Below are 13,964 nucleotides of genomic sequence, written 5' to 3'. Positions count from 1 at the left end.
GGGTCTTAATGGAAGTTACCATTAAATTGTGCACCAGAGAGTGTAGCAATGACCAATTTGCAGAATGTAAACAGAGACAGGGCAAAAGTATGGAGCAGCATGTGTCTGCAGACCCCCGCCTTTCTGGGTTTGCAATTGAGATTGTTGTTTGCAATGAAACCACTATGGTCACAATGGATGCATTTTTGTGTCTAACTGTGAACACTTACCCTAACCCTACCTATTACTGCCCCAACAACACAAGGGTCTATGCATTCCCAGAATTGCAGTCCTGAAAATAGAGGCACGGGTCTGTAGAAGTCATGGACTGTTATGTTAATTGTGGGTCTCAGTGGTCTGGTGAGTGATAAAGATGTGGATAACTGCAGACTTTCTCCTTCAGCTTGTCTTAAACACTTTATGCCATTGCTGTACCTGTTCCTTTCACATCCCTTTTGCCTCTACACTACCCTTATCTGTCAAGTGCATACTACACCTCACATCCATGTTGCGTTAATTATTTAGGACATGCACAGCTGACACACCAAACTAATGCTGGGGACTCGTGGCACCCTAATGTGTAGTTAAGAGCAAGTGTATCTGCAGCCCTAGGGTTTCCGTAGACATGCACCAATAGGAGAAGAGGTGTTAAAGAGATTCAAAATACCTTTAAGTAAATTTCAGCACCTCTATCCTGCAACAGAGAATCAAAGGACCATGATGTGATTAACAAAGGTGCTGCACCATAATTCTTCTTGGAATGCTGGAATAATAACACTGCATCATGTTTAATGCATGCAAAAGCTGCAGTTCTCTGGCTTTCTGTGGAGGTAAACACAGCCGACAGGGCTGTAATCCTGACAGCAGAGCGGAGGTTCATGCTCATGGGTTTATTTACAGATCTGAGAGGATTAGACAAGGGGAGGGGATATAGACAGTATTACTATGTGTGTGCTTGCATGTGTGGGTTTTCAGTACGTGGTTTGAAATAACCATTGCAGCGTTTGTGTTCAGTGCAGGCAAGCAAGGAAAACCCTCCTGCTACTTCCTGTTTCTTTCACATGATATGAGAATCAAGGAGCAAAGAGGGAGAGCAAAGCTTTGCTTGTATTTTTTTATTTGAGTCCGGGAGAGAGAGAGAGAGAGAGAGGAGAGAAGAGAGAGAGAGAGAGAGAGATAGAGATAGAGAGAGAGAGAGAGAGAGAGAGAGAGAGAGAGAGAGAGAGAGAGATAGAGAGAGAAAAGAAATCCTGTCATAAAACACATTTCGTGAACACCTGGACAGTCCAGCGGTTGTTTGAAGGGATTTTTATGCAGCTTTACATAGCAGACACTTCAAAAACTTTGACACATGACAAGATGGTAAAAGTATTCAAAAACAAAAAAGCCTTTTTGCACAGAACTAGAATCTAACTATTGGTGTCATGTGTTTAGCTTTCTGTTGTCACACTGCTCCCTTGCTTCCAGTTTGTTTAGCTCATGTGATAATCTGTAAAGGATCGGTCCTAACCTAGCAAATGAGTTTGAGCTAGCTGGCAAAACAAGGTCTATTTTAGCATACAGTAAAGAAGCTGCACTCATACTGCCTACACATTATCTTGCGGTGTAAACAGTAGGCATCAATCACACACAAGTGGGTCAGAGCCACCTTGAGAAAATACTTTTAATTGTTCTTGGAATGTAACATGTTGAGGACAGCATAAAAACAAGGAAGAAAACAAATCCACCGTGGTGTTACACAACAGCAGAAGGGTGTGGTCATAGCACAACTTTTCACAACATGCCCCTTCATTTAAAAGAACACAGACCGAGCAGCCAGCAGGGTGTGATCCCGAAGTGGAAAACAAAGTGTAAATCAGAGGCTGTGAGAAAGACAGTCCCGACAGACTCATCATATTTAAACACATCCCGACAAAGTGACCATTATAGTTTACATATCTGAGCTCAGGCTTCTGAGACATGGTGACATTTTACAGACAGAGACATCTTATCCTGTGGTTGCTCAAACCAAAACACATTGAATTAACGGGAAAATGACTTCTAATATGTGTCTCTAAAATGATTTAAGTATGTTACATTACACCACACTAGTCTAAGAACTGCAGATCCAACATTAACCAAAGCTTGGAAATACATATAAACCCAGCTGATGCTCTATATTGCACAAGTAATTTACAAGTGTGCTCAAGTTATTGTGCTTTAAACTCACATATAGTGCAATTGGGTGAAAAATGTGACATGTGTGTGACTAGGCATACTGTGTTGTTACTTCAGCGGATGGACTAGAAGCTTCTTACAGGACAGGAAGTTGATAAAAAGTTTTTCAGGCTGCAGAAGTGATGACACATTCAGACAATGTGAAAACTAATACCTGCGTATCGATGACCTAGTCAGCTTTAGGAATCAGAAAAGTGATCTGTTACTTTCTCATTTTATATCCAGCACTAGTTCAAAGTTGAACAGACATTGCAAACATGTACAGACATCTTTCTGTGACATTTCAGTGATTTAAATCTCAAGGCAACTTTGCACATGTAAAAGGAATGTAACAACATTAAAGGCACTCTAGATTCTGTGCATTGGTCTTCACCCTAGTCACAGAGTGAGATGCAGCGTGACTGTGTGCTCATGTCTGCTTGTAAACAGTCCAGAAACCAGCCTAGTATGTTCTCCTGCATGTTCTCCAGTGCAGAGGAGGGAATACTCTGTAGCATGTTCTGCACATAAGTAAAGAAAAGCAGTCTAAATATGCACCCTGCTTACATATCTGATGGATATACATCTAGAAATGCTGAGCTGATAAAGCTAAAGGTTTAAAAACTAGTTCTGCAGAATGGTAACATATGTAGCAGCTGATGTTTTAGGCATTATATACAGCAATTTAAGGCTTGCACAGGATTCAAACATCTTGGAAAACTGAGCTGAATAATCCCTGTTGAAGATTCATTTTTTGGTTGATTGCCTAACGTCAGTATTGCCCTCAGTGGATCAGTCTTTAATCACTTTGAAACTCCTCACTTTCACAATGTCATGAAGTGCTTGAAGGCTAATTCAGAAGTTGAACTTGAAAAATGGTGTAGCATAGCATATTGTTGTAAAGGTCCAATTTAAGGTGCAAATAATTGTAAATTAAATCGATCATAATAACAGACTAGGTGATATCCTGTCTGTTTCATTCAAGTGTTTTTTATGCTTTTGTAGGATTTGTGAGTATACTGCTTTTTTTATTATAGGTTTCTCATGTTGAGAATGTGCTGCTAGTGGCAAGAATATGGTGGTCCTGAGGTCACTCTATAGAAATACTTCATGAAACATTAAAAAAAAACATCTTACTGAATGCAAAAAAAACTCATTCACAAAATATCTCACCAAAAGTAAATATTGGGTGCAATGCAGAAAACATATATCACAAAATGGAAATGTATTTCATTAATATTTTTCAAAAGGCTTTTGTTCCATGAAATTTTTAATTTTTATTATCTATTTTATTATTTATTAGATATGTGAGAATTTGTTATTTTAAGTTTTTTTTTTAATATTTGATATTATCATATATTTTTTTAACATTTTTAGAAAAGTCATAAATTTTTTACATTTTGTAAAATATTTTTTGCATTCAGTAGATTTTGTTTCTGTGGTTGTGAATGTTCTTTTACAGACCTTCAGGGCCACCATAAAAGATGTAGGGCTTTCCTCTCTCTCAGTTTCCCTTTTTGTTGCTGTAAGCTGTAGTTTGACCTTTCCTTGATTGGGTAATTTAAGTGGAGTAAAATCAGAAGTGTGAAGAATTATTGACAGTGAATGCTTCTGTAAAAATGAGAAACACCAGCCTGATATGGCCTTCTCTGACAGAGAAATCAAATCAATCATAAAGCTCTTGAAATATTCGCACACTCAACCAACACTTGATTGAATCAAAAACATGTTTGGAGACTACAGTTTGATCAGTGTCCTTTTCTCCATCCATCATTTCATCCAAGCCAGCACGAAGCAAGAACCTCACCCCCCGCGTCCTCCGGCTGCTCCTCATGTTCCCCTGTGCTCTTTCATTCAGAGGTGGTGTCAGGTGGTCTGCGTCTGGAAGGCAGCTGATGGCTGTGTGTGCATCTTTGTGCTGAGGAGAGAGTTTTGTAAGGCCAATCCGGTCCGTCTCTGTACCAGAAAAGGAGTGCAGTATTCCCTGTGATCTGAGTGAGGGAAGAAGAACAGAAATACAAGGCCAGGATGAAATCACAGAATGATTGGTTGATTGATTGAATTGCAGAACAGGGCCACATAGGCTAAGTTCAGGCTTCAGGTAAAGGTGGTTGAATTCACAGTTTCGACTGAGCTCTGTTGTTTATAGCAGCATGAGCAGATACAGTTATGCAGAGTCTGGTCCTTAATTACAAGTAGATGCAAGCCTTCCCAATTCATTCTGACACATCAGGATTTCTGTGGCTGAAATGTCACTCTGGATTGACATTGATCATAGTTTTGGCTTGCAGGAGTCACCATGTGAATACAAACATGGTGAATAAATCTGAATTGAGAGGAACAGCCTGAAGTTCTCTGAGTGAATGTTTTTCTTTTCAGGATCCAATTCTCAATATTCTGTAAAACAACCTAACTTCTGTACTATGCAAAGATACTGTTAGAAATATTCAAAACTGCTCACTGTTCATTCTGATTGCTTTTTTATTCGCAACACAAATCTCAGAGCCCTATCAGATATCATGTGACAACATGCATAGGTGGTCGATTTCATAGATTCTGTAAACCACAGATGTAGTCTCAGTGGCATCACCATTGCTTTCTGAAGAAGAGTTTGGAAGCCAAACGATGGCGGTCTATATTGGAAATGACTAACTCAGGGTTTCTACCTGTTAAAGGAAATTTGTCCTTGCCACTGTAACTTGCTAAATGCTGCAAAGTGCTCTGCTCATGGTTGTTTAAGATGAGATCAGACTGAGTCCTGTCTGTAAGATGGGACTGGATCTTATCCTGTCTTAATGTTGGGTCTTTGTCAGTAATATAACAGAGTACAGTCTAGACCTGTTCTATTTGTAAAGAGTCTTGAGGTAACATTTGTTGTGATTTGGCACTATACAAATAAAGATTGATTGATTGATTGACTAACTTTTGTCAACTTAGCAACAGTAAAATGGGCGAAGTAAAGGTAACCCTTAAGGCTCCTGGCAAGCAGCCACATCATGCCCTCAAGCCACTTTACTCAACCACTCCCTTATGATGCAAAACTATGCATAACTCTTAGTCTCAATATCTTAAAAACAGACGAGTTATATAAGGAATACAACCCCTGTGTAGTGTGTATGAATGAAGAAATGATTTAAACTGAAATTTGTTTTTTGTACAAAGCTGTAAACTTGCTTACTTTGCAGTAAAAATGGCCATTTGAACATGGACGTTAATGGGGATTCTTTAGTTTCTTAAACCAGCCGAGTCAAGTCAAGTGGACACGATTTTTGAAGAGGCTGCCTCTTGATTCAAATCAAATTTGCACTTTTAGATATGTCTGCAAAATAAACGCTGTCATTTCTTCATTCATTCTTTCCCCTCAGAGTAGCTTAACCCTGTCTTCTTCAAGGGAGTCCCAGTTTCACTGTAATTAAAGTAGTAAGCTACACAGAAGTTTCACTGTTATGAACAAGTGTTATGAACGTGGAAAATCTGAAAAATATTATTGCACTCCTAAGTAAACCAGAACAGTCCAGGCCTCAGTCTCCAGAATCTACAATTTCACATAGAATCTGTTAACAGAGATTAGTTGTCAAAGAAACCTTCACACTGCTGGCTGTCCATGGGAAATAAACCCTCTCATGAGGGAGACATTTACTGACTTGTATAAAGCTATGACAGGCTTAGCCACATCTTTGTAGTGTCTCAGTCTGGCCATCAGGGCTTCTGGCTTGTCATCATCATGCTGAATCAGTGGCTCCCCGGTGATGTCATCCTTACCCTGAGGGACACAAGGCAACACAAGGTCAAGCATGCAGAAAGGGTCCAACAGCAGAGTGCAATTTAATGTCATGAGTAGCTGATATTTATTAGACTTTATTATTATTTTAAATTATTTAACGGAGAGAGGAGAGCATCATTCTGATTAAAAAATCTCTTTTACATGACTGTCTCGGCCAAGATCAGCAGCATTAAGTTCCAACATCGTTACGGACACATAACACATGACAATTTCAACACGTCAACATATCCTGGATCACATAACAGAAAGCCCTCAACCAAAGCATCTACAACCAGATGCATTCTCACTCCACTCCATCAGTCTGCTTTTAAAAACATTTAAAGAGATAGGCTCCCTCAGACCCAAATCCTCCTGCAGCAGATTATTCCCCATTTAAAGACGCACTCTGGAGACAGAAAGCAAAAAGTCTTGTGACTGGGTCACAGAGCGAAGACTGCAACTTCCAGAATATTTCATATTAATAAAATGACACAAATAAGAGGGAAGGCGGTTAAGAATTGCCTTCTAAATTAGGACATGCCAGTGGTTTAGTCTGAGTGCAGGCCAGCCGACTCAAGCATACAGGGAAGGAGCAATGATGAGCTCTAGACTTAAGATTTGTAATGAACCTCATTGCTCCATGGTAAACAGTATCCAGACAGTGAAGGCATTGAGATGGTGCATGCATGTATAAAACATGAGCATGGTCAAACAGGGGCATCAAAGTAGAATCAACAAGTCTGCTCTTTGCAGCAAAAGAAAAATGACTTGTTTCTAAAGTAAAAGCGCAGTCACAACTTCAACTTCTTTATTAGTCGCTGGATATCTTAAACGACAGTGAATCATCGATTAAGGATCGTGAGTATTTGTAAGAAGATACTGATTCATCACATCCCCCTGACACGTAATGATATCAGCTCCTGAAAACGACATTTCATGAAATGTGATAGAGATAAACTGTCTCTACTTGGACTTTGATCTTTCCAGCATTCCCAAAACAATCTGCTCATTGTTAATGAAAAATGAAATAACTGGAAGTACCCAAACAAAATTTTATGGGACTTGTTTTCTAAGAAGATGCCATGTAGACTGAAGTCAACAGTGCATGGCCTCAGGGTGAAGTGGCACGCCATGCTGTTTCTGCACACAGAGGGCTCCAAAGCTCTCATCAGCATCCTCTTCAGCAAAGCTGCTGCAAGTTTATTGGTTGTGAAACAGCCCTAATTAAATACTTGTGCCTTTGTATGACCTACATAAGCAATCAAGACGATCCGTGAGAAGACTGAATGATTCTGTTTATGCTATATATTCTCAGTGTGACCAGATCTGATCCGGATCTGCTTTCAAAACAAGACACAACTTTTAATCTCACACATGAGAGCATGTTTCATTTTCTCCTGCAACGTTAGACACCAGTTTTTAGTTAACCACTTCAATGAGAGCAGAGGGAGATTTTGTTCAGAGCTATTCTTGTAAGCTAAACTGTAGTGGAACCAGTAAAGACAAAAATAAATAAATTGATGGGAGAACCATAAAAAAACTTTAATGGAGCGTGTCTAAACACGAGCAAAAACACAAGTCAACTTTGTAAATCCAACAGATGGAGAGAATAACAGAATCTTAAAAGGGTGGAAACATTATCTTCATTTGGCCCTCTTCCTCACAGACACATAAACTGCAACATGTCTTTCTTATTAATCAAAAACATCCAGAGACCTGGGTTTTATATCACTTTAGGAATTTCAAGTGTGTCTCCATTCCAGAAAAGATTACCGCTTTTGTCGACTGGGGGCGCAAAAATCAAAACAAGGTAGTGCAAGTTGTTTCAATAAAACTTCTCCTAAGACTTAAACTACCAGTCAAAAGTTTGGACACACCTTGTCATGCAATGGTTTTTATTTACTTTAATTATTTTCGCCATTGTAGATTAATACTGAAGACATCAAAACTATGAAATAATCTGGTTTTGGCCGTAATATGAATTACAACAGATAGTCAAATAGGGCTATCCATTGTGTACTAACCCTACCTCTGAACAACACAACTGATGGTCTCAAACACATTAAGAAGGCAAGATATTCTACAATGAACTCTTGACAAGGCTCATGTTAGTTAGAGAACCATTCCAGGAGACCACTTCATGAAGCAGACTGAGAGATACCAAGAGTGTGCAAAGCTGTCATGAAGGAAAAAGGGGGCTACTTTACAGAATCTAAAATATAAAACATATTCTGGTTTGTTTAACACTTTTTTGTGAGTTAAATAATTCCATATATGTTCTTTCATAATTTTGATGTCTTTGGTATTAATCTACAGTGTTTACAATAATTAAAATAAATACAAACCCTTGAATGAGAAGGGTGTCCAAACTTTGACTGGTAGTGTACTTTACTTTGAGAAAACTAACTATTTAACCTCCTATTTTTAAAAATTCAACCAGAAATGTTTCTAGAATAAAAAAAATGCAATGAAAAAGATAATCAGTGCTAGAAATTCTCATAACTAACCGTCCATGTTCATCCAAAACAGTTTATAAGGACTTTTTAGAAAATCTTAAACCCCTAGGTCCGGGTTGTCTCAGGCTGAATATAGGTCATCTAAATATTTCTGTTTGAAGTTTACTCTTAATGCACTGGGAAGTTTGTTGTATCTCTTATCTGCTCTGAACAGCACTCTGCAAGATTTTGAAAAGAGTTGCATGAAGAAGGTAGAATTAAGTCAAGATTATAATACTAAATAGTCAGTGTGACAACAAGAGACTCTTGAAGGGAACCAACAAGCAGTGGGAGGGTTGTTGTTGTCATGTAGGAGGGCAGGGTAGTGGGTGAAAATATTCATGGTTCCAATCCCTCTATTTTGTTGAGCTTCCACCCTGACATTAAAACCCTCCTTTCTTCAAAACACACAGACACAAAGTCTGTGTAGAAGACGCTAAATGCACAAAACTGTAGTAGTGTTTTCATATCTGTAACTGCATTAAAGATATCAAACCTTCACTTTTGGTGGGTTGAAGCCCATGTTGTAGACTCTCCCCTGCTGCCTGGAATACATAGCGGTCACCAGCCTGTCCTTCAGCGTCTCAAAGGGGATGTTGAGGCTGATGACCAGGTCGAGCTGATACAGATTGTTCAGAGCCTGGGCCTGAGAGAGTCCGGGGAAACCTGGAAAGACGACAGAGAAATGTGTGAGATACGTTCACCTCTGGAGCAGCTTCTGTATAAAACCTGAATAAATTACCTTTTTTTTTTAAATCAACTACATTAAAGACTGCATAATTCAAGCTCTGATGATGACAAATATATAAATTCATGAACAATAAGCCGTTTCACAGACTTATCTAGGTTATGTCTTTCCTCTGTGAATGTTTGCTAGCTGACAGCAAGTAAACTTGGACTCAAGCTGTTTCTAGTTTCCCAGTGAGATGATCGTTGGCTGTGGTATAATAACATGATTATGCACGTGTGAATTAACTTACTGAAAAAACAATACACCCAGTGACATGCCCTTGATGAACCACCCTCAGTTATCACAAGACAAAAGTCCACAGTCACGCTAGCAGCACTGTGAGGCTGCACTCAGACATTATGGAGCTTTTTTTTTTAGATCATTATTTAGACTTTATTTTATTTATATAATTACCTTTTTTTTTTTTTAATACTTTTTTTTTTTTTGAGAGGACAGGACAGTAGATAGAGCAGGAAACCGGGAGAGAGTGGGGAGTGACATGCAGGAAAGGGGCCACAGGTTGGAATCGAACCTGGGCTGCCTGCTTAAGGACAACAGCCTCCGTATATGGGGAACACAACTTAGCCACAAGGCCAAACCGGTGCCCCAGCCTATATCTTTATTTGATAGTTCAGCTGAAGAGAGATGGGACGTGTGGGGAGAGAAGAGAGAGAGAGAGAGAGGGCATGCACCTAAAGATATCTTGACCTAATGTCAGTGAAGAAATAGTCAAGAAATGCACCCCTAAGAGAGTAACGTGCATCCTCAGGGGACAATGAATGTCTAAGCCAAATTTGTTTTAAACCAGTTACTCCCCTACATCACAGAGACTTCTACATTATAACTGTGTTGGATTGCACTGATGATCTAGGCTGTTTTGAAGCTACTTCACTAGCAGTTCATACTGATTTGGCCAAAATCCAGTTTGTAGTATGCGAACGAGAGCGAAATCTGCTGTATGCCAAAACTACCCGGATGTCGTTCTGATTCGGGATGCAGCAGACCTCCCTTGTGTACTGTTTCCCAGCGCTAACTTTCTACTTCTTCTTTATGTGTTTATGATGGCTGGCACTCAGTTTTAGGTGCATTACCACCGCCACCTACTATGTTTTAGTGTGGACCAGACTTTTAACGGTTCGTTACATTTACAGTGAAGTAATGCAAATAAATGCAGGTGAATCTGGTCACTTCTAGTCATTGCAGAGGTGACACCATCTCACAGGTAACTTTTCATTTCAGTGCAAATTGTTGAATTCAATATAAACCATAGCTTAACTTTTTAAAATCACAAGTGGATGCTACAGAAGCTGTTTGTTGTTTACTTCTGCTTTCCAAAACCATAAACCAGCAAAGCCTAATCCAGCATACTTTAAACAGATCCAACAGAACAGACATACTACATACTACCTTCAAACACAGTATGCAGTATTCAGTACATACTACATACTAAATTCATGGTAGTATGTAAGAGGGCGGTTTAAAAACATCCCCTAGCTTTCCCTCTTTCTTGAATCTATAGGAAGGTCAGAGGTTGAGTGTCTCACGGCGCAGCACTAGCTGAATGGTAGATATCTAGTGCCTTGTTTAAGTATACTTAACTATGAAGATAAAGGGTCTTCACATGCAGCCTTATAGGTTGTTTTTAGCATGTATGTCTATTTCAAACCACACACAGTATTGTTGCTTTGGTATACTAGCATTTGGCCTCTTCTTCTGTTTATCGCTCCCTCTGGGTGGGAGTGGAAACTGGCAACCACTCTGTATGTTCCTTTGTTTTGACACTAAAGAGCTGCTGAATCTCTCTAACCGGAGAGTCATGCTTCTGACAAATAAGTGACGGGAAGGCACCAATCAAAGGTTATATGGAGAGGAAAAGAGAGTGGGAGAATTGGAAGAAATTACAGTTCAGTTTATTTTGATAGGATATGAGTCGAGTCAGTGCAGGAATGCCATGCTAATCACTATTCTCTGGATACTAATAACTAAGCCTATCAGTAGGTCATAAGACAAACATGATGAACTGAGACAAATGCACCCACGTGTCTTTCCATGTCTGTGTTTGGTGTGTGTACGTGTCTGTTTGTGTGTGCGTAACCTTGGTGTGGGTGCCCTGTTCACTCGCTAAACAAAAATGATCTGTTTAGTGGACATGTTTCAGTGTACCATCCAGTTTGCTTCATCAATGTTTGGCATCTCTCCTGAGGATAGGAGATAATTTTAACTTCCAAAAGATGTCTGTGACAACATGTACCTAGATAACATCTTTTAAAAAAGAAAAGACAGAAAGACATTTGCAGATTGGATATAATGACTCTCTTAAAGCCAGTACTAATCCTCATTTTAAATGTGAACAATTTGAAGTATGATGTCAAATAAAACTGTCCTATTAAATGCTGTTTTGTTTGACTTGATATATGTGATAATTCAAGATATATAAAGATAAACAAAGGTCACTGAGTACAAGCTTGGGACTGAATGTGAAATTTCCAAAAGAGAGAACTTGTGCGACCTCCTGATACTGACAGCTATAGTTACATATGTTACAATGTTACAATGTTACAATGTCATTTAGCAGACGCTTTTATCCAAAGCGACGTACATATAACTGGCAACTGTGGCCTCTCATTTCAATCTTTAAGACTACTTTAGGTTGAGTAAGAATTGTGAGCATGCACAGACCTGCTAATTGCATACAGCTGTAGGATAATGTAGAGAGTACTTTTCCACTAACCTAGGCTACTCCTCTGTTTCGACTTCAAGAGTCATGTTGTCCTTAAGGGGGTTGGATGCCTCTGGAATAGCAGAGGTGTAAAAAAAAAAGGAGTAATGCCTTCCTGATGGCTCTGTCTCTAAGATGGCTATCAGATTGTGTATTTAGAGGGTGGCACCCGGCTGTCCAATCAGATTCAAGGGCTGTCCAGACAGTTCCCACAACAAGCCTTGACGCTGATTTATGAAGATCATGTTTCCCCCACTACAAATGATCAATACAAAGGAGAGATGCTGCTGTGGGATAGAGAAAACAAGGCTGGTGTACAATGCCACACAAAGCACACAGACAATGCACTCATGCTGAACAAAGATTATTCTTTTATACCATCCAGCAGCCAGCTGTGGCCACTAAGCTTTCCAGTCTGGGCAGCATCAGTTGGTCATCACCTGGTCCGGTACCAGCAGGCTTCTGTCTACATAGCTCCTCACCAGCACACCTGCCTCTGAGTACACAACACACAGGTAAAGATCATGACATTTTGCATGTTTCTGATTCATGCCAGGAAATTCAGAAACAAGACAGGGCAGGTTGCATACATTCAATCATCATAAACAAAAACTTGCCGGGTAACATCTTTGTCAACTGTGTTTTTTTAATGTGCTTGATAAATAAGGACTTGACATGACATGACTTCAGGGTCACGTGAGGAGAATGTTGAAGGTTCCAACTGAAACCATTCTGCCTGTAACATCTCCAAGCATTTGCATTGATATTAAACGGGGTACTCTTTATTATGAATAATTCATTTAATATTTCTGCCAAATCATTGAGTCTATCAAACACACAACGCACACATGTCTAAATCCTGAAACTTGTTTGAAGAAGCATATTGACCCTTTCCAGAGAGCCACCACCTTACTGAAACAGTTCAGTAATGACACCCCAGCCCACATGTTGCTGGTTTAAGCCCTCAGCACTATACTCCAGCTTTATTATCAGCATACAAGGTTTGGCACATCATGCCAGGAGGTAAATTAAATCCAGTTGGCAGCAACAATAGGGACGAATGAATTGTGTGTAAGTTTGGGGGAGTGAAGTCAAAAAAAAAACTTGAAAGGGGGGCTTTAAACTAGTATAACACTGATTTATTGTTAAATTGGACACATCTACAGCTTAAATCTTACATTTGAAAAGGAACAAATAAGTAAAAGGTTAAGATGATCAAGGTTTCCTGTTAGATTAGCTTCTAGAAAAGGTCGCTGTTTAAGAAAATGCATACATTTCGTTTCATCCTGCAAACTTAACTTCATTATTCTGCCATGATTACATTTGTTAAGAGTTGCGTTGATATAAAAGGGAAGAAAAACAGAGAACTCCACGCATGCAGAAAAGAAAAAAAACCGCGTTGGATCAAGTTCTCCTTTGCAGACTGCATAGCTCTTCCTGTATTGACATTCAGGCTACAGTAGCTTGTCTATGGACAGATTTAGCTATCCTACCTGTATTTGCAGCTATGCTCTCCCGTAAAAAGTGGCCGCTGGACAGGTATTGCAGAACAAAGCTTTGCGCATCCTCTTGGATATCGTTCCTTTCCCTGATCCTGGTGGACCCATGATAGCAGCTCGGAATAACTTGGCCATGTCTTCCTCAAACACGGGCTCCTATCACTATAAAAAAGAACCTCTAGGATGCACGAGAGTTTCTTTTCCTGTTTGAGCTCGAGGAAAACAAATTAAATTTCCCCTTCAATTAAACTCCAGATTAGCTATCAAACAGTCCAACGCCTGGAAGGCTTTTAACTCGTGTTGCCAGTGTAAAATTTTAGCGTCTGTGTGTCTTTACGCAGAGCTCTCTCTCTGCGCACGTTGGATATCTCCTTCTCTGTTTTTTCTCTGCTAGAATCAAAACGCCTTCTTCTTCCTCTTTCCCCCCTTTCGACTCCTTTATGAATACATTACGCTCGTCTACGTCTGTAAAGGACAGAGGTTTGTCTCTGCGAATGAATGAGGGAGTCGCCCACAACGCCCTATTTTTCTGCGCACATCATCTAGAAAAATGCGGATGACTGACTCGCATGAACTTGCGGTG

At 39.6% G+C, this 13,964-nt stretch overlaps 1 protein-coding gene across 1 annotated transcript; it reads right to left on the bottom strand.

Moving 5' to 3' along the window:
• Nucleotides 1-3,984: 3,984 nt before the first annotated feature.
• ak4 (adenylate kinase 4) lies at nucleotides 3,985-13,964 on the bottom strand. The gene is given in 9 exon segments (XM_034701182.1): nucleotides 3,985-4,117; nucleotides 4,119-4,166; nucleotides 5,820-5,938; nucleotides 8,930-9,099; nucleotides 12,261-12,284; nucleotides 12,287-12,313; nucleotides 12,316-12,378; nucleotides 13,376-13,447; nucleotides 13,450-13,964. Coding segments are annotated over 9 exon segments (666 nt in total). The 5' UTR covers nucleotides 13,517-13,964; the 3' UTR covers nucleotides 3,985-4,041.

The sequence above is a fragment of the Notolabrus celidotus genome, chromosome 2 (assembly GCF_009762535.1).
Source record: "Notolabrus celidotus isolate fNotCel1 chromosome 2, fNotCel1.pri, whole genome shotgun sequence".
Classification (NCBI taxonomy): domain Eukaryota; kingdom Metazoa; phylum Chordata; class Actinopteri; order Labriformes; family Labridae; genus Notolabrus; species Notolabrus celidotus.
The sequence above is the reverse complement of the archived record's forward strand: the minus strand, read 5'-3'. Positions and strand labels throughout refer to the sequence as shown.